We start from the raw sequence: 21,447 nt of genomic DNA on the forward strand, positions 1-21,447 counted from the left end.
GCCATTCCCAACCTTTGTTCTTGTCTCTAAATGCGACAGGTTCCACGAATACCCTTTAAAGGATTTTTCTGATGACTTGGACAAAACTGCTGTTTGTCTAATTATAGCAAGATTGCTACTTGCATCACTGTTCCAAACTGAATTTCCAGATTCCTCCCTTGCACCTTTCTCTTTACACTGACCTTGTGTTCCCGCTCCGTTCTCCTCAGTGGCTTTCATTTTTCCTTTCTTGGCTCTCTTTCATTGCTTTGATCATGGCACTGTATGTTCTAGTAATTCACTCACATTGAATTCAAGTCCTCTTTCTAAGTGCTTCTTAGTCACAAAAGAGACATAGCCTGACTTCCTATCTGTCTCATCCTAAGCACCTAAGGATACCAGTTCTTTATCCCAAAAAGTTCTAAATGCCCCTTTCAGATCCCTGGAGCTTTTCCACTGGTCCAGATTCTTCAGAAGTACTGGAAAGCCTCAGCCATTGATTTTCCCTTTTCCATTGGATTTTTGTCTTGCCAAGTCCCTTAAAATGACAACGTAGTTCCCCATTGCCACCTCTGGTATCTGGTTATATTTAGACAGAGCTCCAGAAATACCTTAGACAATGCTGAGCTGAAACGCAGCTTTAGTTTCATTACAATTTAATGAAATAGAATATCTGCCGCACTTTGTGATGCCAACAAATTTGCTGGTGTCATCTGTATTCTGCTTTTAGGTTACTGATTATTTTGGCAGTCAGTCTTCAGCTGAACTGCAAGCAGATTACAAGAGACTGTTTCAGAAGGTAGTAGCAACTGACCAACCTTAAGATGATTGTTTTCCTCACCAACCACTAGATTGGATCTCCCTTCATCATCATCCCCTCCCCCCTCAGTTTCCCATCATCTTTCTAATATGTGAAAAATTATACACTAAATAGGCCACTTTGTCCAGTCTATTACCAGCTTTTATGCTCCAAGGAACTCCTCGCATCCTTGTCTCGAACTCTAGTAGTATCCGCTATTCCCTTCTCTGTCGTATGCTTGTTTAGTTTTCCCTTAAATCATCTGTTCTCAAGCACTGACGACTTCTGCCAGTTTCTGTGAATTTGACGTGTTGATAATTCTGTGAAGTTGTTTCTTCTGTCCTCGTTTGCCAATCTCTTGCTGTTAATTTTGTACCTGTGGCCTAACGTTCCGGATGTTCTTTGACTTGCTAATCCAGCTTCCCTTTTCACTCCATTTCTTTCCTGCCTGACCATCTAATCTAATGGTTCTGAAGCTCTGCTGATAGACACCTGCAGTGGTCTCTGGCCCAATCCCTCTGCCATTTAAAGCCGTGCTGGTCATAAGCCATAGGAGCAGAATTAGGCCATTCGGCCCATCAAGTCTTCTCCGCCATTTGATCATGGCTAATTCAGTTGGACTTCTTCAACCATACTATTTGCTCTATAGCTCTGTAAACGATCCTTTGGTTTTTAAATAGCTCCTGGTTGATTCACATTTTCTAGCTTTTCGAGTGATGTATTTTTGGAAATGTGTTCAAATCTAGGAAACACAGTAACCAAATTGTGCAGAGATATTCGCACATATAGTACTGAGATAATGACCAGACAAACTGCTGTTATTTTGGTTGAGGATAAATTGGCTCATCTTCAGAATAGTTCTGTGAAATCTTTCGTGTTTCAGTGATTTTGCCTCATCTGAATGCGTCAGACTGTTGGTGCCTGTATGTGGGTAGTGGAGGAATGAACTGCACTGGAGCCTCTATCCTCCACTGCGAATGCATTACCCCTGGGTTTGGATCAGCCCATGGAACTCTGTAAACAGTTAACTGATAAGTAGATTGTAATGCGGTGGGAGAAGTGTGCATGCCTCTGGAACAGGCCGGCACCCTCTTGAACCAACACGTGCACAGTCCATTGTTGATTATCTGCACCTGCATGCATAATGGGCCATAGGAAGCCACGGACATCAGGAGCGATGGTGGTCAGTGTGTGTGGTGGGCTGTGGGTTTGGGGGGTGGGAAGGAATTGAAAGCATAACTTTCCTGGACGTGCTTTCATTGCTGAAGAGTCTTCCAGTACAAATGGGAGAGTCTGGGCAAGTGTTGCTGCTGTTGATTTGTGATGTGCCATGTTGCCTCTTGGCTTTTCTGCTGAAGCCTGTATGACTGGAATTGAGCTGGTTCAAACTGGCAACCAGCCCAGTTTTGTCATGTAACTGCATGACAAATGAAAGAGAGGATGGATCCACAGGAAATAACTAGCACTGGAGTGACACAGTAAGATGAGATGCATTCTCCTGTGTTTTTATAAACCAGCCAATGTTTCACATTATTAACGTAGTATTGATTAATCAATATTAATGAGGCAATAAATTATTATCATTGAGGTTATTTCAGAACACAGAGTAAATTGACTGGCAATTTCCATGAGTTAGAGTCCATGCCGACAAGTTGTCTAACTTAGCTTGTCCAATTTGCCTGAGTTTGGCCCCGATCCCTCTAAATCTTTCCTGTCCATATCCCTGTCCAAATGTCTTTTAAATGTTGTAATTGTACTCCCCTCTACAGCTTCCTCTGGCAGCTCGTTCCATTTATCCACCACCATCTTTCCCCTCTCACTTTAAACCTATGCCCTCTAGTTTTAGACTCCCTTACCCTGGGGAAAAGACTGCGGCTATTTAACTTATCTATGTCCCTTAGGATTTTATAAACCTCTATAAGGTCACCCCTCAGCCTCCTTCGCTCCAGGGGAAAATGTCTTGGCATATACCAGCCTCTCCTTATAACTCAGACCCTCCAGTCCCGGTAACATCATCGTAACTCTTTTATGTACTTTAATGACATCCTTCCTATAACAGGGCAACCAGATCTGCACACAATATTCCAAATGTGGCCTTACCAATGTCCTGTATAGCGGTAACATAACATCTAACCTCCTGTACTCAATATCCTGACCGATGAAGGCAAGCGTGCCAAATGCCTTCTTCACCACCCTGTCTACCTCTGTCGCCACTTTCGAGGAACTATGTACCTGCACCCCTGGGTTATCAAAGACAGTTGTTAAGGAGCATCATCGCTACTCACCATGTGTGCATTGTCCTCAGAGTCTGGGCACTTAACCGGGAACTGTACAGGATGGCCGTGTTGGTTCCTTTTCCAGTGATTTGCAATGTTTCTTGTGTTTCAGGAGTTCTTCGAGAATCCTGCTTTTCGCCCTGATGGTATGAAGCTGTACCCCACATTGGTGATCCGTGGCACGGGACTCTATGAGCTCTGGAAAACCGGCCGATACAAGAGTTACTCACCCAGCACACTGGTGGATTTAGTGGCTCGCATTCTCGCACTTGTACCCCCGTGGACACGAGTATATCGCGTTCAGAGGTACATCGTGGCAACAGCTTTCATTATGCTTCTTTAGAGAAAGGAATAATTGTTTTCTTTTGTGTGGGCAATTTAATTTCTGGAGACATCAAAGTACTCTGTAACAATTGCTCTGCAGTTGTTGAAAGTAGGATTCATTCAGTCAAACTACACAGTATCAAATGCATCCACAGTGTGGTATATCTCATTTGTGCATCTATGTCCACTGTAACGTGTTAGGATACAGTAGACATTCTTCATTTATATTGTACCCAGTGGTTAGCTGCTATTCTCCCATTCAAGTACATCATAGCAGCAGCTTTCCCTCCCATGACTGAGCTTCATCCCATCCTTTCCCAAGCAGAGCCCTGTGCTCAGACAAGAATATAACAACTGAAGAAACTAGCACTGGTAGCCCCTGCTGCTTGCTGCACCATTCAATAACATATGGCTGATCTATTACCGCAGTACCTCTCTTCTGTACTGGCTCTATATACTTTGGTTCTCCTAACATCTAAAGCCTATCACTTTGTCTTGAATACACTCAGCGATGGAGCCTCCACAGCCCTCTTGAATAGAGAATTCTGCATGAAAAAATTTTCCCCATGTCTCTGTCCTAAATGGCCGAATCCTTCTTTGGAAACTATGATACTTAGTTGAAGATACTTCATTCAGGGAAATGTCATCCCTACATCTATCCTGTCAAGTCCTGTGACATTTCAGTAAGAGCACCTGTCAACTATTGATCCAGTCTGTTTAAACCCGACTCATAGTACCAACTTGTGCTATCCCTAGGAATCAACCTGGTGAACCTTCATTGTACTCCTGTCACAAGAGTATCTTTCTTCAAGTAGGGAGGCAATATTCCAGATGCAGTCTCACCAGTGCCCCATGTAACTGGAATAAGAAGTCTCTGCTCTTGTACTCAAAACCTCTTACAATAAAGGCCAATGTACCTTCCTATTACTTGCTAAACCTGCACGTTAACTTTCAGTGATTCATATACAAGGACACCTAGGTCCTTCTGAACATTAACATCTTTTAATCTCTCAAAAACGCTTATTTTCTATGTGTTCTACCAAAGTGCATGACCTTGCTTTTATCAACATTACACTCCATCTGCCATATGTCACTTAACCTGTCCCTGTCCTCCAGAAGCTTCTCTGCATTCTCCTTGCAGCTCACAAAGCTTTGTATCATCAGCATCAAGGAGGGTGGAAATAGCTTCTGGCTTGAGACGTTTTCAGCCACATTCTCAACTCCTGTCACGTCAATGCATACGGCTGTACTTGAAGGGCAACTTTGGAAAGGTTGAAGTCTTAAACTTAGGCTTAGTTTCTTAGTGAACAACCAAAGTGACCCAAATCTTTTTGGATGTCCTGCTATTTCAATGCCTAGTGGTTTGACAAGGATCTGGGGTGAGGATGGTTTAAGGCTCCTTGAATGTTTCTCCTGCTTGGACATAATATTGTTCTAATTCATGGAAAAGGGTCCCAGTCAGTCTATTTGGAAGATCTTGAGACAGGGCAGTGCGGTGGATCTGGAGGTTTGACACCACCTCTCCACCCTTATGTTTTTGAATTCACTACACTGCAAGGCAGATTTCCTCTGTTCCTAGTTAAGTAAATTTACAAATGAATGCAATCCATATTTAGAACTTGATTGAATTATACGGCAGGTCAGCTGATGTCTGAAAGAGTTAAGGAGGTAAATATTTTTGCTGGTTATGAAATGCTAACTGACATCTGGTTAAAGCTCAGGAAGAAGGAACTGGATGATCGATCCACATGCTCATATGTAAGAGAAGACCATTCAGTGTACTTTATTAGATTACAGGTGATCTACATACCAGTCCCATCAGCCAACCTTTCCTTTATATCCATTGATTCCCCTAACCAACAAAAATATATCAATATCAATCTTAAATTTCAAATGTGGACCATTATCTTCGGCCTTTGAGATAATTATTTCCCATCATTGTTTAAAAAATATACTGTTTGGTTTCTTTCCTAAATGACCTGGCTGAAATTTACCTTGATCCAGTTAAACCCCCAGATAACTTAAAGACCTTGGTTAAATTACTTCTCAGTTTTATGTATGTAAAGAAATATGCAACATGTCCTCATGATTTAACCCATTATCCTTAGTACCAGTCTGGTGAATGGTGTCAGATCCTTTCAAAACCAATATCTTCTCCCTGGAATACGGTGCCCAAAACTGAATCAGATACTCCAGATAGAGCAAAGTGTCTACCTTTTGTTATTCTAAACTCTCTTGAGATAAAGGCAATTTTTCTATCAGCACCTTAACTTTCTTGCTTTTCCATGGATCCTAGTATCTTCCTATTAAGGAAATATTTCAGTTTTTCTTTCTTGAAACAAAGTGCACAACCTCGCATTTGACTAAATTTAATTCTTATCTGCCACAGTTTTTCCCCATTCATTTAAAATGTCTATATCTCTTTGCAACTCCCTGTTTCAATCCACATGGCCTTTGTTTTAATATCATGGGTGTTTAATGCATCAAAGAAAATAGAAAAAAAATTCAATTTCCACATGACATAATGGGATAGAAGAGCACATTATGCTCACAGTAATGACCAAGATTTGCACGTTTAGATAGGTGTTTTATTCTTTGGGGATTGATAAATATCTATACTGGCCATAAAGTAATCTGTTGAAGAATGATCATTGTGTTCTGTACTGTGAACCATGCTTGAAATTTTTTTAAACCTAATAGAATATTGGTCCTTTGAAAAATAGAATTTATTGTAAGTGTTAAAATAGACTGAGCAAAGAATGATATTCTCACATCACTTGTGCCTGCAGCACTCTAAGTTTATTGGCCTCTTGCTCATAAATTGCACCCTTTCTCTGATGTCTCTACATTAAAGTAAGCCTGCTATTTTGCTTCTTTATTCGGTGTCTTTTAACCCATCTGAGCTGGCATATGGGTTACCATTTCTCCAAGTACGTGCATGATAAAATAGCTTTTTCATGGAAGGCCATTACTTCAGTTCTGTAACTCTGTGGGTTTTAAATTGGCAATTCAAAGTGAAACACATAGCTTAAGGTGATGAATAGCTGTGACACTTGTGAATCTTGACCAAGGTACTGCAGTGTGATAGGCACAGGAGAACTAAAGCCAAAAGGAAGTTCAGTCAAACTCTAGTACAGTAAATTAGATATTAAAAGGAGGAATAGATCAGCCCTGCACCACCACCTCCTCATCCTTCTCCATGAATTATTAGAATGATTTCCTCCATCTGCTTGTAGTGATACTGAAAGAGCTTATTCCCTAGTGTGAATGTCCCCTTCCAAGGATTGCTGTCATTCTGCGGCTCTGCTCTGGTTTAATGACCTGTAATGTGAGTCAGGAGGGGTTCAGTTATGGTCTCCATAGCAATCTGAAGCAGCTCCCCCTGTCTTAGTTCCTCTTGCTCCATTGTAGTTCAGCAAATAGGAAGGGCTTATATGCAACCAATTTGACACATTTACCTCATTTCCAGCATCTAATTGTTTCCTAAATGGACTCAGGTCCTATCTTCCACCATTTTATCTAGAGATACTCTATATTTTTTAGGGCTATAACAGATCTCTATTGTTACTGTTACATCCTACTGAGGCTTAAGTATTGTTGTAATGTATGGAAATAGCAGCCAATTTGCATACAGCAAGATCCGACAAATGACAAGGTACCTTCTTGCTGATGATGTTGGTTGAGGGATAAATGTTGCCCAGGACAATGGAGGAACCCCTCAGCCGTTCTTCAAGATAGTACATTCTCTATCCACCTTGGAGTGCAAACTGGGCCTCTGTTTACCTCTCATTTTAAACACGGTATGTCGAATAATGCAGCATCCTCCCAGTATGGGACTGAAGTGTCCTGGATTACAGGTGTTAAGTCCCTGAGAGAAAGTCCGCTATCTTCTGGTCTGAAAGAGCCTGATACAGCAGCCAGGGCCCTAATACATGGATGTGTTACAGGAGGCATTTAGTAGCAGAATCCTATAAAAAGTAAGGAATAAGCCTCCTCCATCCTACTAAAAGAATCACTTTGGGAATTTTCTTTGCTGCTTGGATATCACAAAAGAATAATGTGCTTGGAATTCTGATTCCTTTCTCTCACTTTCCCCTCTCTCACTGCAGATGCTGGAAATCAGAAATAAAAGCAGAAAATACTGGATATAGTCAGCAAGTCAGGCAGGATCTGTGGAGGGAGGTTTGATGTCTGACAAGAGGACAGCAACGTGAAACAACCACAGGCTCTGTCTGACCTACTGATTCTCTGATTTTATTGTAGACTGGGAAGGGTCTTTGTAGAACATGTGAGCAGTAGTTAGTCTGATGAATGTGTCTGTGTGGTAGATTATTTAGTGTTTGTTGTTTGCAGAGATATTCCAATGCCTCTAGTGAGCTCTGGGGTGGAGCATGGAAACCTGCGAGAACTAGCCCTGGCCAGGATGAAGGACTGGGGAACTGAGGTAAGGCATGAAAAGGATTTTTTCTCTTATTTTTCAACTCTTCCCAAACACTCTGAGTGATTTTATGAAGATATATCAAGATGTGTGTCACGTGATTAAGTAATCCAGTAAGATGTCACCAATAAACAAATGTTGCTCATCAAAACTTGCAAAATTGTAGAAGAGCTTGACAGACTTGGTGTAGGGAGGTTGTTTCCTCTGACCAGGGAGTCTAGGACCAGGGGACACAGAAAATAAGTGGTAGTGGGTGTGGACTGAGATGAGGAAAGGGTTCTTCACTAAAGAGGTGGTGAACCTTTGGGATTCTCTATCCCAGAGGGCTGTGTGGGCTCGGTCATTAAGTTCATTCAAAACTGATTATTTTCTGGATATTAAGGAATGCGAGGAATATTGGGATAGTGCAAGAAGATGGTGCTGAGATGGAAAATTAGCCATGATCTTGATGAATGGTGGAGCAGGCTCAAGGGGCCAGAGGCTTAGTCCTGCTTCTATTTGTTATGTTCCTATTTTAGTTGGTGACAAATAGGGGCAGGCACGGTAGTGTGGTGGTTAGCAGAACGCTATTACTGCGCCAGTGACCTGGATTCAATTCCGGCCGCTGTCTGCAAGGAGTTTGTACGTTCTCCCTGTGTCTGTGTGGGTTTCCTCCGGGTGCTCCGGTTTCCTCCCACATTCCAAAGACATACAGGTTAGGAAGTTGTGGGCATGCTATGTTGGCGCCGGAAGCGTGGTGACACTTGCGGGCTGCCCCCAGAACACTCAACGCAAAAGATGCATTTCACTGTGTGTTTCGATGTACATGTGACTGATAAAGGAATCTTATCTTGTATACAGGATGATTGAAACATTAGTCATATGATCTCTTAGAGTCCAAATTGTGCTTTTTATATTTATCCTTGCGATGTGGATGGCACTGTCAATGCCAGCATTTATTGTCCATCCCAAATTGCCCCGAGGTGCTTGTACCACTGTAGAGCATCTTGTAGATGGCACACAATGCAGCCACAGTGTGATGATGGTGAATGGAGTGAATGCTCAGTGTTGCCAATCAAGGTGATGGCACTGAGATTCCTTGTATATTGTTAGAACTACACTCCTCCAGGCGAGTGAAGAATATTCTGTCACACTCTTGACTTGTGCACTTTGGGTCGGGAGTTGAGCAAATTCTTGCAGAATACCCGGTCTCTGATCTGGTTTAGTTACTTCATTTACACAGCTGATCCACTTGCATATTTTGCCCACTCCTCTCATAAAAAAGTGTGAAGAATTCAATGAAGCCATGGCATTGAATATCAATAGGAACGGTTTAGACTTGTTGGAGATGGCCATGGCCTGTCACTAGTGTGTCACGTATGCTGCTTGCCAGTTACCAACCCAAGCCTGCATGTAGTGTCCAGGTCTTGTTGTATGCGGACACAGCCCATTTCATTGTCTGAGGGGATGGACGTTGCCCAGTTAGCAATGAGCATCCCCATTCCTGATCTTACGATGTGGGAAGTGTCTCAGTCGAAGCAGATTAATAACACCCTGAAGAATTTCTGCAGTGATACCAGGACCGAGATAATTGGCAACAATCTCGTTCATCACTGTGGATTAGGGGTGTGTGTGTGTGTCTGTGTGTGTGTGAGAGAGAGAGATTGGTGGTGGGTTAGGGGTGGCTGGGAGTGGGTGGTTCTTAAGGTGGATTGTATTTTTGCTTCTTTATTGAACAACTTGCCATTTTGAGGATGTGACAGCTGTACTGGAATAGCTCAGCCAGGAGTATGGCCTTTTTCCATTTAAGCTGTCACACAGTGCAGTACAATCCAGTACAAGGCTGTGTATTTGGAAGTCTTTGTAAGTTTCACTCAGCCGGCAGTTCTTCAGATGCTCCCACTTATGCGCTTCAGAAATTTGCTAATTTATCTGTTTCATTTTCAGTGTCGAGATGTTCGAACGAGAGAGGTTGGGATCCAGGAAATTCATCATAAGGTCCGACCGTATCAGGTAGGTGTTGCTCTTGATGTGACTAGGTGATCTCTATCAGAAGAGGATGACAACTTGTAGTCAGATTGGTAATCTTACAGTTTTCAAACATTGCATTTGTGTTTTGAAAACCAGCCTTCTGTTTCTGGGCTCTTACGTTATTTAGTGAATCATATGTTAACAGATGTAACTGTGGAAGGAAGCTGATGCAGCCACTTAGTTCATCCTTCCATAGAAGCCTACAGTCCACCTTATCCAACTAGGCTTTCACTGCCTACCCAGAGTCCATTCCCAAGATTAACCAGTGTGAAGATACTTATTGCCATCATTTTGTGAACTTTACATGAATTCTTAAGCATAGAAATGGAACCATTCAGCACATGGAGTTGATGCTTGGATTTACCTTTCCACCTTAAGTACCTTTCAACTTGCCTTTCTATTTTTGCTCTCAGTTTTAACCACGTGGCAGAAAGAATCATTTACTACTGGTCGACAGAAATAGCCAGGGGTGAGTGCCTCTCCTGTGAAGCATCATTGAACCCTGCTCAATGACTAGTGTGTGAGCAGGTCGAGCACATGTCCTAGTGGGCAGCTTGCCTGCAGTGCTCTCCACAGTAAGTTCAACAAGTGCAGTGTGGGCTCCACTGTTGAATTCCTTCAGTACAAGTCTCTGCCATGTGCCATTAGTTCAAGCTACCTGGAATCACAGTGACGCCAGTGAAAGAATAAGCAAAGGGGAGTTTTTGCCAAGTTATGGGAAGTTTCATTTTGCAGTAGTTCAAGGGGAGTTGTTGCCAAGTTATGGGAAGTTTCACTTTGCAGTAGTTCCTGGAGGTTAGAGTAAATAGTCAGGCACTTCCTCTCCACCCCCACACCCCCCTCTCCATATTTCTCTTCTTTCACCCATTTACATCCTTATCACTTTAATTACTTTCTGTTATCAGATTAAAATCAGTGTTCTTCCTGGATGATAGAAAGAAGTTTGAGTTACGAAGGAGCATCGCACTCTGACTGAAGTCCCGCAGGGCTGGATAAGCTTCTGCAGCACTTCTTTCATTTCTTTACTAACTTTTGATTATCAGCTCTCTGGTGGAGAAAATGTGTTGAGCTGCAGCTCAGAGATAAGGTGTGAAGATGAAAAGGAGAGCTGCCACTGAACAGGGATGGGGTCCCTGTAAGTCATCCGTCTGCATGGGGAAAAGTTCTGCTCCTGATAGCACAATTCGCCTAATCTCATTCAAATCCACGGTGAACATGAATAGTTCAGGTAATCAGGCATTTGTACCTTGAGCTACCAGAGTGATTTATTGGTATTTAACCCATGCAGCTTTCTCCAAAACCATCTGACACCTTTTTATGGGTGATCTTGCAGGCACGGTAGTGTAGCAGTTAGCATAATGCTATCACAGCGCCAGTGACCCGGATTCAATTCCGGCCGCTGTCCGTAAGGAGTTTGTACGTTTTCCCCTGTGTCTACATGGATTTCCTCCAGGTGTTCCGGTTTTTCCAAAGACGTACGGGTTAGGAAGTTGCGGGCATGCTATATTGGTGCCAGAAGCGTGGCGACACTTGCGGGCTGTCCCCAGAACATTGTGTCAAAGATGCATTTCACCGTGTGTTTCGATGTACATGTGACTAATAAAGATATCTTTTGTTCATTTATCCAACACCTCTCCTCAGCCCATTCTTCAAACCAGTTTCATAAGCTTGCTTTTTATTGCATTGAGTTTATAGAGGTTAATGAGTGATTTGATTGAAATGTGTAAAATGCTGAGATTTGATGGAATATGTACAGACAAAATTAACTCCTCTGGTGGGCACAGCTTGGATACGATCTGTAAGATGCACATTTGAAGCTCGTGACTGAAGCACTGCTTGTGTTACTGGTTAAGAATATGTTAGAGAGGTGGTAGAAAGAAAATAAAGGGGTGCAGAAAGAGCAGGCATATGAATTAAGATAAACACCTTCACGGACTGGACGGGTCAGACATTGTCTCAATGTTAGGTCTTCTATGTTCTGTTTCCCCTCACTGATATTTCATGCCACATCAGACAAATAATTACAAAGCCTGCCACCTGTAGTTGGGGGGACCTGATGGCCATTAATTTAATGGTCTGAACCCTGTATGAGTGTATAGTTAATCTCTTTCAGGTGGAACTGGTGAGAAGAGATTACGTTGCGAGCGGTGGCTGGGAAACATTCCTGTCATACGAAGATCCTGAGCAAGACATTCTGATCGGGTTACTCCGCTTGCGGAAGTGCTCTGAAGAAACTTTCAGAGCAGAGTTAAAGGGGGGAGTCTCTATTGTGCGGGAGCTCCATGTGTATGGCAGTGTGGTACCTGTTAGTGCAAGGGATCCATCCAAGTTCCAGCATCAGGTAAGAACAAAGAATTTGGGCAAATTTAATTCCACAGAACTGAGTGCCAGGACAGGTAGTCTTCCACAAAAATAGCTTTTGCAGGAAGTGGCTATCAATTGTGACGCTAGGAACTTAGAAACATAGAAAACCTACAGCACAATTCAGGCCCTTCGGCCCACAAAGCTGTGCCGAACATGTCCCTGCCTTAGAAATGACTAGGCTTACCCATAGCCCTCTATTTTTCTAAGCTCCATCTACCTCTCCAAAAGTCTCTTAAAAGACCCTATCGTATCAGCCTCCACCACCGTTGCCGGCAGCCCATTTGCAACTTCTCAGAAATGAAGCAGTCCATGCCTGTATGCAGCAAGGTCCAAATGACATTTAGATAGGAACTGGGATGTGTGCGAGTAACATTTGCAAGTTCCAAGGAATAACCATCTCCAGTAACAGCTGCCCGTGACATTGCCAGCACTGAATACTCCACCATCAACTTCCTTGCGGGAAAGGGGGAGGTTCAGTACCCACCACTGAACAGAAGCTTAACTGCAATCTTGTGACTTGCTACCTCATTCACCTACAGGGCACAAGTCAGGAACGTGATGAAATACTCTGTACTTGGATGAGTGTAGCTCCAACAACAATTTAGCTACCTGTAGGGCAAAGCAGCCCACTTGATAGGCACCCCATCTACCAACCTAAATATACATGCCCTCTGTTACCAGTACACCATGGCTACAGCTAAAATGGATTACAATTTCTTACCAAGGCTACTGCTACTGCACCTTCCAAACCCATAATCTCTATCACTAAAGAGGGTAAAAATAGCAGGTGTGAAGGAAAGCCACTGCCTGCAGGTTCCCCTGGAATTTCCTATCCAACAGCAATATGGAAGTACCTTCACAAGAAGGGTTAACTGGTTCAGGAAAGCAGCTCGCAATCACCTTCTCAGAGGAAGTTAGAGATGGGCAATAAATAGGATACGTGCATCCTATAACTAAATCAGAAAATATGACTGTTACTTAGTTGATTGAAATTTCCACTAACATGTTGCATTGTCCTAATTAAAATCTACCATTAGGTTAGAGAATGCTATGCTGCTGATCTCAGGAATTCTCTAATTTACTTTGAGCAAATGCCACTATTACAATGGAGACACAAGAGACTGCAGATGCTGAACCTGGAGCAACACACAATTTGCAGCATCGGTTCCAGGACTGATGCAGGGTTTCAACCCGAAACGTCGACAATTCCTTTCCTTCCACACGGATGTTGTTCAGCCCACTGAGTTCCTCCAGCAGATTGTTTGTTGCTCTACTGTTACAACGTCCAGTGTCTGGTCAGAAGAGTGAATGAAACACAAAGTAGAAGGGAATGAACAAATATTTGTAAAACAAGAATGTGAAAGGTTATCAGAAAGGGATCAAAGAATTGAGACTTTGCTGCAGAGAGCTAACATGGATGTGTGACGGTCTTCTCTACTCTGATGCTGTGACCCCAACTCCTTCAGGAGTGCCTTTGCTTATCTGTTCTTGCTGCTTCAGTCCTATATTCTATTTTTGTTTCTGTCAGGGTTTCGGAATGCTTTTAATGGAGGAGGCTGAGCGGATTGCTCGGGAGGAGCACGGATCTTCCAAAATTGCAGTGATTTCAGGTAACGTTCACATTCAGTCCACGACACACGTGCATTTCAAATGATTTTAAAGATCATGTGGAACATTTCAGAGATTGCTGTCTCGCAAACTTTAATCAGTATGCTATTTTGTTATTTCTTCTTGTATATAGTTTTAGTTGAAAGAGTGAAGATCCGAGCAATCAATGAAAATACAAAGGTTGTTAAGAAGGTTGATAACATAAGCAAGCCAGTCCCAAATACAATTTATTGCTCCTTTTGTTATTACGTTTTGGCAAGCTAACTGCTCCATAGAGGGCTGCCAGTGAGCTGCAATGCTGACGTGTGTCAGCATGTTACGGACTTGTGCACTGAGCACAGATGTATGGGATAAGCTGGAAGTCGATTGCTAGTGCATCTGACCTTCTACACATTCCTGGAGTCACCACCATGTCCTTGAATAATTCCTAATCGTAGAGAATTCAGGGACCAGATACACTTTTGTATCTGGCATTTCAGCTTTATACCAGCCACTGTTGGCAAATCTAGCATGGCCCCATTCATATGAATTTGATTGTTGAACCTCATGAAAGATGTTAAAGTATATGGTCTGTTTTTTATTCATTTAAGTGAATTAATTTTCATGTGTTGAATATATTTTGATATTTTTCAAAATTATATTAGGTATTTCTGTTTACAAATCTCTCTTGTCATTAGAGAAGCTCAGAAACAGTGCTAAAGCCCTCTAGACAATAAGAGCTGTCAGAAGGCCAGCAGTGGGTGAGGACTTGGGTTAGGGTCCACAGCCTATTTGCCTCTGAATGGCCTGCTCCACTTCCCGGATTGGTAGTAAGGCCTGAAGAATGTTGGGAGCCAAATAGCTACACTAATTGGTTAATTGGTTTATTATTGTCGCATGTGCTGAGATACAATGGAAAAACTTTGTTTCGTATGCCATCTGTTGAGATCATTCCAAACCTAAGTACATCGAGGTACTACAAAGGGAAAAGCAATAGCAGAATGCAGAATATAGTGTTATAGTTACAGAGAAAGTGCAGTGCAGGCAGCAAATAAGGTGCAAGGCCATGACAAGGTAGATTGAGAGATCAAGAGTTTATCTTTATCATACAAGAGGTCCGTTCAAGAGTCTGATAACAGCGGGATAGAAGCTGTCCTTGAGCCTGGTGGTACATAGCTTTTGTATCTTCTGCCCGATAGAAGTGGGGAGAAGCACAGGATACAATAGGGAGAGATTGTTGGGCCTTCAGTTTATCAACCATGTTTGTCCAACTTAAATCACATCTTGGTGTTGTGTTAGGAGTTGGGGCAATGAGAGCAAGTGGTAAATGAGAGTGCACTTTCGTACCTTGGGACAGGATGAGCCATTCAATTTGCATGACTATTACACCACTGTATTAGATAAGATTTCTTTATTAGTCACATGTACATCAAAACACAGTGAAATGCATCTTTTTGCATAGTGTTCTGGGGGCAGCCCATAAGTGTTGCCAACATAGCATGTCCACAACTTCCCAACCCATACCTCTTTGGAATGTGGGAGGAAACCGGAGCACTGGAGGAAACCCACGCAGACACGGGGAGAACGTACAAACTCCTTACGGACAGCAGCCAGAATTGAACCCGGGTCGCTGGCGCTGTAAAGCATTACGCTAACCGCTACACTACTGTGCCTGTCAAAACCTGATATGAATCTTGATTCCATCTTACCTTTCTGTGTTCCATAGCCTTTAACATCCTTATCAAAAATATAACAATTTCTTTTGAATGTCCCAGTTGACCACTAATCCAGGCAGAACTTTTAAATCAGAATCAGATTTCCTCTGGCATTTATGAAAATAATGAGGTTGTACCATAGCCACAGGTGCAACTGGTACAGCCGCTGCCTCACAGCTCCAGCAACTGGGGCTCAGTCCTGACCTATGTGCTGTCTGTGTGGAGTTTGCATGTTCTCCCTGTGACCACGAGGGTTTCCTCCTATATCCCAAAGACGTGCGGGTTGGTAGGTTAACTGGCCACTGTAAATTGCATCGAGTGTGTAGGTGAGAGGTAGAATCTCAGGAGTTGTTGGGAATGTGGGGAGAACAGCTTGCAGTGAAACATTAGTGGGGAAATGGGATTGCTCTGTGAGCCAGCATGGCTTATAGGTCATATGTCTTATGGACATATGAAATAACATACATAGCTATTGGGTTTAAACCATTGTCCAGACCATAAAATTTGCCTTTTATTAGTTTCTACCAATTCCGTACAATAACCTCTGACTTGCTTTGTTTTATGTTCTATATATTTTCACTATTTATGTAATTTCTATCAAACACAGTTTTTAATTTGCTCTTGGGGAATGGAGCCACACTGGGAATATGGCATTATTTGTTCGTCAGTGATAACCCTGCATGCCTAAAGAGTCTGGAAAGGACTGGAGTCACACTGAGCAGATGAGATGGCATCAGTGTACAAGTTGGGTTTGCACCACATCGGGCATGCTGCATATGGTATTGGTCATGGATGTAAATATGCTGGAGACAGATCAAAGGTTTACTAGACTGGATTGACTTATAAGGAAAGGTTGAACAACCTAGGCTTTTATCCACTGGAGTTTTGGAGAGGATTTGCTTAAAACACAAGATCCTGAGAGTCTTGACAGGATGGTTGTGGAGAGGATGTTTCCTTGTGGGAGACTCGGGATCAATTTAAGACAGAGAAGAGGTGAACTTTTTTCTCTTAGAGATGCGAGTCTTTGAATTCTCTTGCTCAAAGGGCAGTGGAAGCAGAATCTTTGAATGTTTTTAAGGCGGAGGTAGATAGATAATGCATGAACAAGAAGTGAAAAGATACCACAGGCAGGTGGGAATGTGGAGTTGAGGTTACAGTTGGATCAGCCATTACTTTATTAAATGGTGGAACAGGCTTGAGGGGACTTAAAAGACTAGGGTCTTTTAAGAGATTTTTGGACAGGTACATGGAGCTGAGAAACTATGGGTAAGCCTAGTAATTTCTAGGATAGGGACATGTTCGGCACAGCTTTGTGGGCTGAAGGGCCTGAATTGTGCTGTAGTTTTTTTCTATGTTTCTAAGTGGCCTTCTCCTGCTTTGGATTCAAAGCACAAGAAAATTAAATGTTGTTCATTTTTTTTATTCTATTACAGGATAAAGGTGTATTCATAGAGGTGTATTCATAGAGGTGCATAAGATGATGAGAGGCATTGATCAGGTGGATAGTCAGAGGCTTTTTCCCAGGGCTGAAATGGTTGCCACAAGAGGACATAGGTTTAAGGTGCTGGGGAGCAGGTAGAGAGGAGATGTCAGGGGTAAGTTTTTTACTCAGAGAGTGGTGAGTGCGTGGAATGGGCTGCCGGCAAAGGTGGTGGAGGCGGATACGATAGGGTCTTTTAAGAGACTGTTGGATAGGCACATGGAGCTGAGAAAAATGGAGGGCTATGGGTAAGCCTAGTAATTTCTACGGTAGGGACATGTTCGGCACAGCTTTGTGGGCCAAAGGGTGTGAATTGTGCTGTAGGTTTTCTATGCTTCTAGGATAGGGACATCACTGTCTGCCCTTAACTGGCTCCTCAAATCAGGAACAATTAAGTGTTGAGCACTTTGAGGGCTTGGAGTTGCATTTAGATTCGGGTGGATAATTATGATAAATTTCCTTCCTCGGTGTGAGAGAGACAGGAATGAGTTCCCCTACTGTGCTGCCTGCATCACACTCAGGAGAAAGCATTTGGTCTAAGTGCAACTGGGGACACTGTTCCTGGTCTTGGTTCGTTAACCCAATGGCAAATTTGCTTTTGCACTGTCATTATATTCTGAAAGCTGACATTATCATCTTGGTACTGGCTGCTCTGTACATTATAAAAAGCCATAAGGGAATCAGTAGTGTAACACTGAAGGATGTTGGAGATCTCATTATACCTACATGAACATCAATGGGACGTGCATTGTGATTCTAATTGGAGAGAAGGAAAGCAGCTCAGAGTAATTTTTGGGCTCTTGTTGCTGATTACAGACCAGAGCTATTTGCATTTGATTAAATATAACTATGTTCTTAAAAAGACATCTGTGTCATCCTACCAGTGGTCTTAAAGAAACACTGCTTCCTTGTGCCCAAATATATATGTGAAATGTCACCCCCCATTTAATTCAGAGGACCAGTGAGCCTTGTACTACAGTAGACCATTTGACCCACTGCTTGTGCCAGCTATCTGAAATAGTTAACAATTAGTCTTACTTGGTATAATGAGATTCTCACCACAAATTACCTTATATGTCTCCCTTAACTATCATTCCTTCTGCCATTGTAAACAGCTTATTCTCATTCATTCTATCAAAGCCTCTCCATTAATTCTTAACTTCACTGCCCCTATCGAAATAACTCCAGTTTCACTGTCCAACGTTCCTACTTTCATTCTAATAAACTTCCGTGTACTCCAAGGAAGTACTCCATCCTTTCTTAAATGTGATGCCCAGAATTGGGCACAGTTGTCTTCAATATTGTTGGTGTGGGAAATCTGGTGAGAAAATAGTCAGCTCTTTGTCTATCTGTTCCTGCTTTGTATTCCACAGGCTGTCAATCCTCAACGTAATATTTTCTCCTCCTTATCTCATGCCTTGTTTCTGACCTCTCAAGTTACTGGAAACAGTCTTTTTCTATTGTCATCCCATCTCCATATAGCCATCAACATCTCCACCAAATCACCCTTTAGTCTTCCCTGTTCTTCAAGCAATCCAGCTTTTCACTTCCTTTCTTCTACTGCATTCCTGCCTGGACAGTGTCAAAGTGAATCTGTGCTGCACCCTCCATGCATAATATCCTTCCCATTGTGTAGGTATCAAAATTACACCCATATCTTCATCTGTGGCCTTACAAAGGTTTGCCACAGATATTGAGTATAGGAGTCAAGAAGTCATGATGCATCTCTATAGAACTCTGGTTAGGCCACATTTAGAGTATTGCATGCAATTCTGGTCCCCTCGCTATAGGAAGGATGTTGAGGGTTTAGACAGGGTGCAGAGGAGGTTTACTAGGATGCTGCCTGGATTAGAGGGCATGTGCTACCAGGGGAGGCTGGACAAACTTGGGCTCGTTTCTCTGGAGCGGCGGAGGCTGAGGGGTGATCTGTTGGAAGTGTATAAAATGATGAGGGGCATAGGTAGGGTGGACGAGCAATATCTTTTTCCCATTATTGAGCGATCCAATACCGGAGGGCATGCGTTTGTGAGAGGGGGTAGGTTCAGAAGAGACGCGAGGGGTAAGTTTTTTACTCAGAGACTGGTGGATGCCTGGATTGCGTTGCCTGATAGAGTGGTGGGGGCAAATTCATTGGGGACTTTTAAGAGGGGCTTGGATGGGCACATGAATGAGAGGAAAATAGAAGGATGTGGGCATTCTGTAGGTAGGAGGGATTAGCTATGTCGGCACAACATTGTGGGCCGAAGGGCCTGTTTTGTGCTGTACTGTTCCATGTTCTAAGATTCTGCCATATTGTTTTATTAAACTTTCAGAATTCAGTTTAATCTAGCTGAAGGGACTTGCTTGCGACTACAACACATCATGGGTATATTGTCTGCATCTATCGCAGAGAAGCAATAGTTGACAAAGGTGGTGATTACAGTCTGTTCCTTGAAGCATCAGAGGCCAAGTGACTGCGGTGTGGTCTCTTTTCCTTCTCCCCTTCCTGACTACAGGTTGCCTCCAAGCTGCAGGTTCTCCTCCTGATCATGCTTACATTCTCTCTCTCTGACACTACTTTCATATGTTTTTTCTCACTTTCTGTACAGTCTCCTGAGCTACCTTACCTCCCCACTCAATGTTTTATTCATTGTCAACCTTCGTTCTCAGACGGAGCTTTCCCATGATCTGTGTTGTCATTATAACTGTGTACTTTGCCATGAATGTCCTTGCTCCAGTGATGATGCCTTTAATTCCCCCCCAGTGCTCTGCCATTGGTTTTTGGATATCGTCCTCTATTAACAGATTCATTGTACTCAATTTAATATCCTGGTCCTGGTTATCTGTCATTTCTAACACTAAACTGCGATACCACATACCCTGACCACAGTCTGCAAGTTTTAAACAGATTCCTGCTACACTACTACCCCTCCAGTTAGTATAGTGTTTAACTTAATTATCATGTTGTGCTTCTTCACATTATGCCAAGTTAATATAGACTGTAAATTTTTAACAATCTAATGAAGCACTGCTCCATAAACAGTAACGATTAATAAACTAAACTATATCAGAAACATTTTTACTCGGTTTATAATGTAAAATACCACTTTCCCCAGTGGTATCTTGCAAGATCAGATAGATGGGGCTTGTACAGTCGCTGTGTTGGGTTAGTCACGTACAGTCCCACAATGTAAGTATGGTATCTTGACATCAGGAGAAAATAACAACTCAGAGTTTTAACTGTATATATTAGCTATCTATAATCTGAATGGGATTAGTCATGGAATAAGTGGCATTGTTGAATGCCTTCCTGTTGTTTTTCCCTCTTCTTGACCTTCTGCCATCTGCTGACTTTCCAACTAACCCACCACCCCACACTCTTCCCCACCCTTGCCGTCTGAATCCCATCTTAACCCGTCGACACCTATACTTCCTGTCAGCTGAGTCTCTTCACAAGTCCACCAACCCCCTAACATTCGAACAGCCACTGTCAGCTTTATTTATCATCTGCCTCATGAGTACAGTGGAGAATGTGCCAGATTCCATGGTAACTTGCCTGCATTTGTGAAGAGAATATTGATCTTGCACACACAAAAAAAGTTTCCTGCAGAGTCCAGGATAAATTATTTTCTGTGTAATGTCAATAATTGCGTGAATGGTTGTACAGCAAATCCAATTTAGTAGACACCTGAGGGGTGATAGGTAATTACAGTTCCATTTATGACAGCTCAGTAAGAAATGTTGACTACTCCTGGATGGGGAAAATCGAATGAATTCTCTTGGGTTCTTTTAGATGTGGGGAGGGGCAATGAAAATTTGCCACTTTTCTCCTGTCACCTTTCCACACCATGCCCCCTCTTCCTCTGCCAGTGCAGTAATATAAGCTGGACATTAGGGCGGCTCTGTAGTGGGACAATACTGTCTCAGGACGCAAATTCAATTACATAATCAACATGTTCGACCAAGGCAGGCAGTGGATGGATATCGGAGACACAAGAAAGACTGCAGATGCTGGAAATCTGGAGCAACACACAAAATGCTAGAGAAACTCAGCGGGTCAGGCAGCATCTATGGAGGGAAAAGGGCAGTCGATGTTTCGGGCTGAGACCCTTCATCGGGACTCAAAGACACTAGGAAAACTACAGAGGCAGTTTACATGCTGTTACCAGAGACGGAACACACGTTGGTAATGTTAGCTCGCTTTAGAACCAATAATGTTAAGAAGTGGTCGGAAAGAGGTTTTCAGGATGATAGGCTTTGATACAGTGGATAGAGGGAAAAAAAAACTACTCCCTGTGGCAGAGTCTATTGACTCAAAGTCACTGGTAATAGATCAAGGGTCAGAGCTGAAATGGGCAGCGTTCTTTTCAAAGATGCTCGAACCCAAAATTTACACGAAAGGCAGATTTGGTAACTAATGTTAGAAGTTAATTGGGCAGGTATGTGTGGGAACGAACTTACTGGGCTATGGACAAAAAACATCAACTTCACTTTTG

The 21,447-nt window shown here is 42.7% G+C and overlaps 1 protein-coding gene across 1 annotated transcript in view; it reads left to right on the forward strand.

The window, feature by feature from the left end:
- Nucleotides 1-21,447, forward strand: part of elp3 (elongator acetyltransferase complex subunit 3) — a 78,139-nt gene that overhangs the window by 32,278 nt on the left and 24,414 nt on the right. Inside the window, exons 10-14 of the mRNA XM_052024394.1 lie at nt 3,167-3,360; nt 7,732-7,822; nt 9,743-9,808; nt 11,940-12,167; nt 13,719-13,800. Of these exons, the coding sequence (XP_051880354.1) occupies nt 3,167-3,360; nt 7,732-7,822; nt 9,743-9,808; nt 11,940-12,167; nt 13,719-13,800 (661 nt within the window). The remainder of the gene's footprint in view (nt 1-3,166; nt 3,361-7,731; nt 7,823-9,742; nt 9,809-11,939; nt 12,168-13,718; nt 13,801-21,447) is intronic.

This window comes from Pristis pectinata, chromosome 10 (genome assembly GCF_009764475.1).
Source record: "Pristis pectinata isolate sPriPec2 chromosome 10, sPriPec2.1.pri, whole genome shotgun sequence".
Lineage (NCBI taxonomy): Eukaryota > Metazoa > Chordata > Chondrichthyes > Rhinopristiformes > Pristidae > Pristis > Pristis pectinata.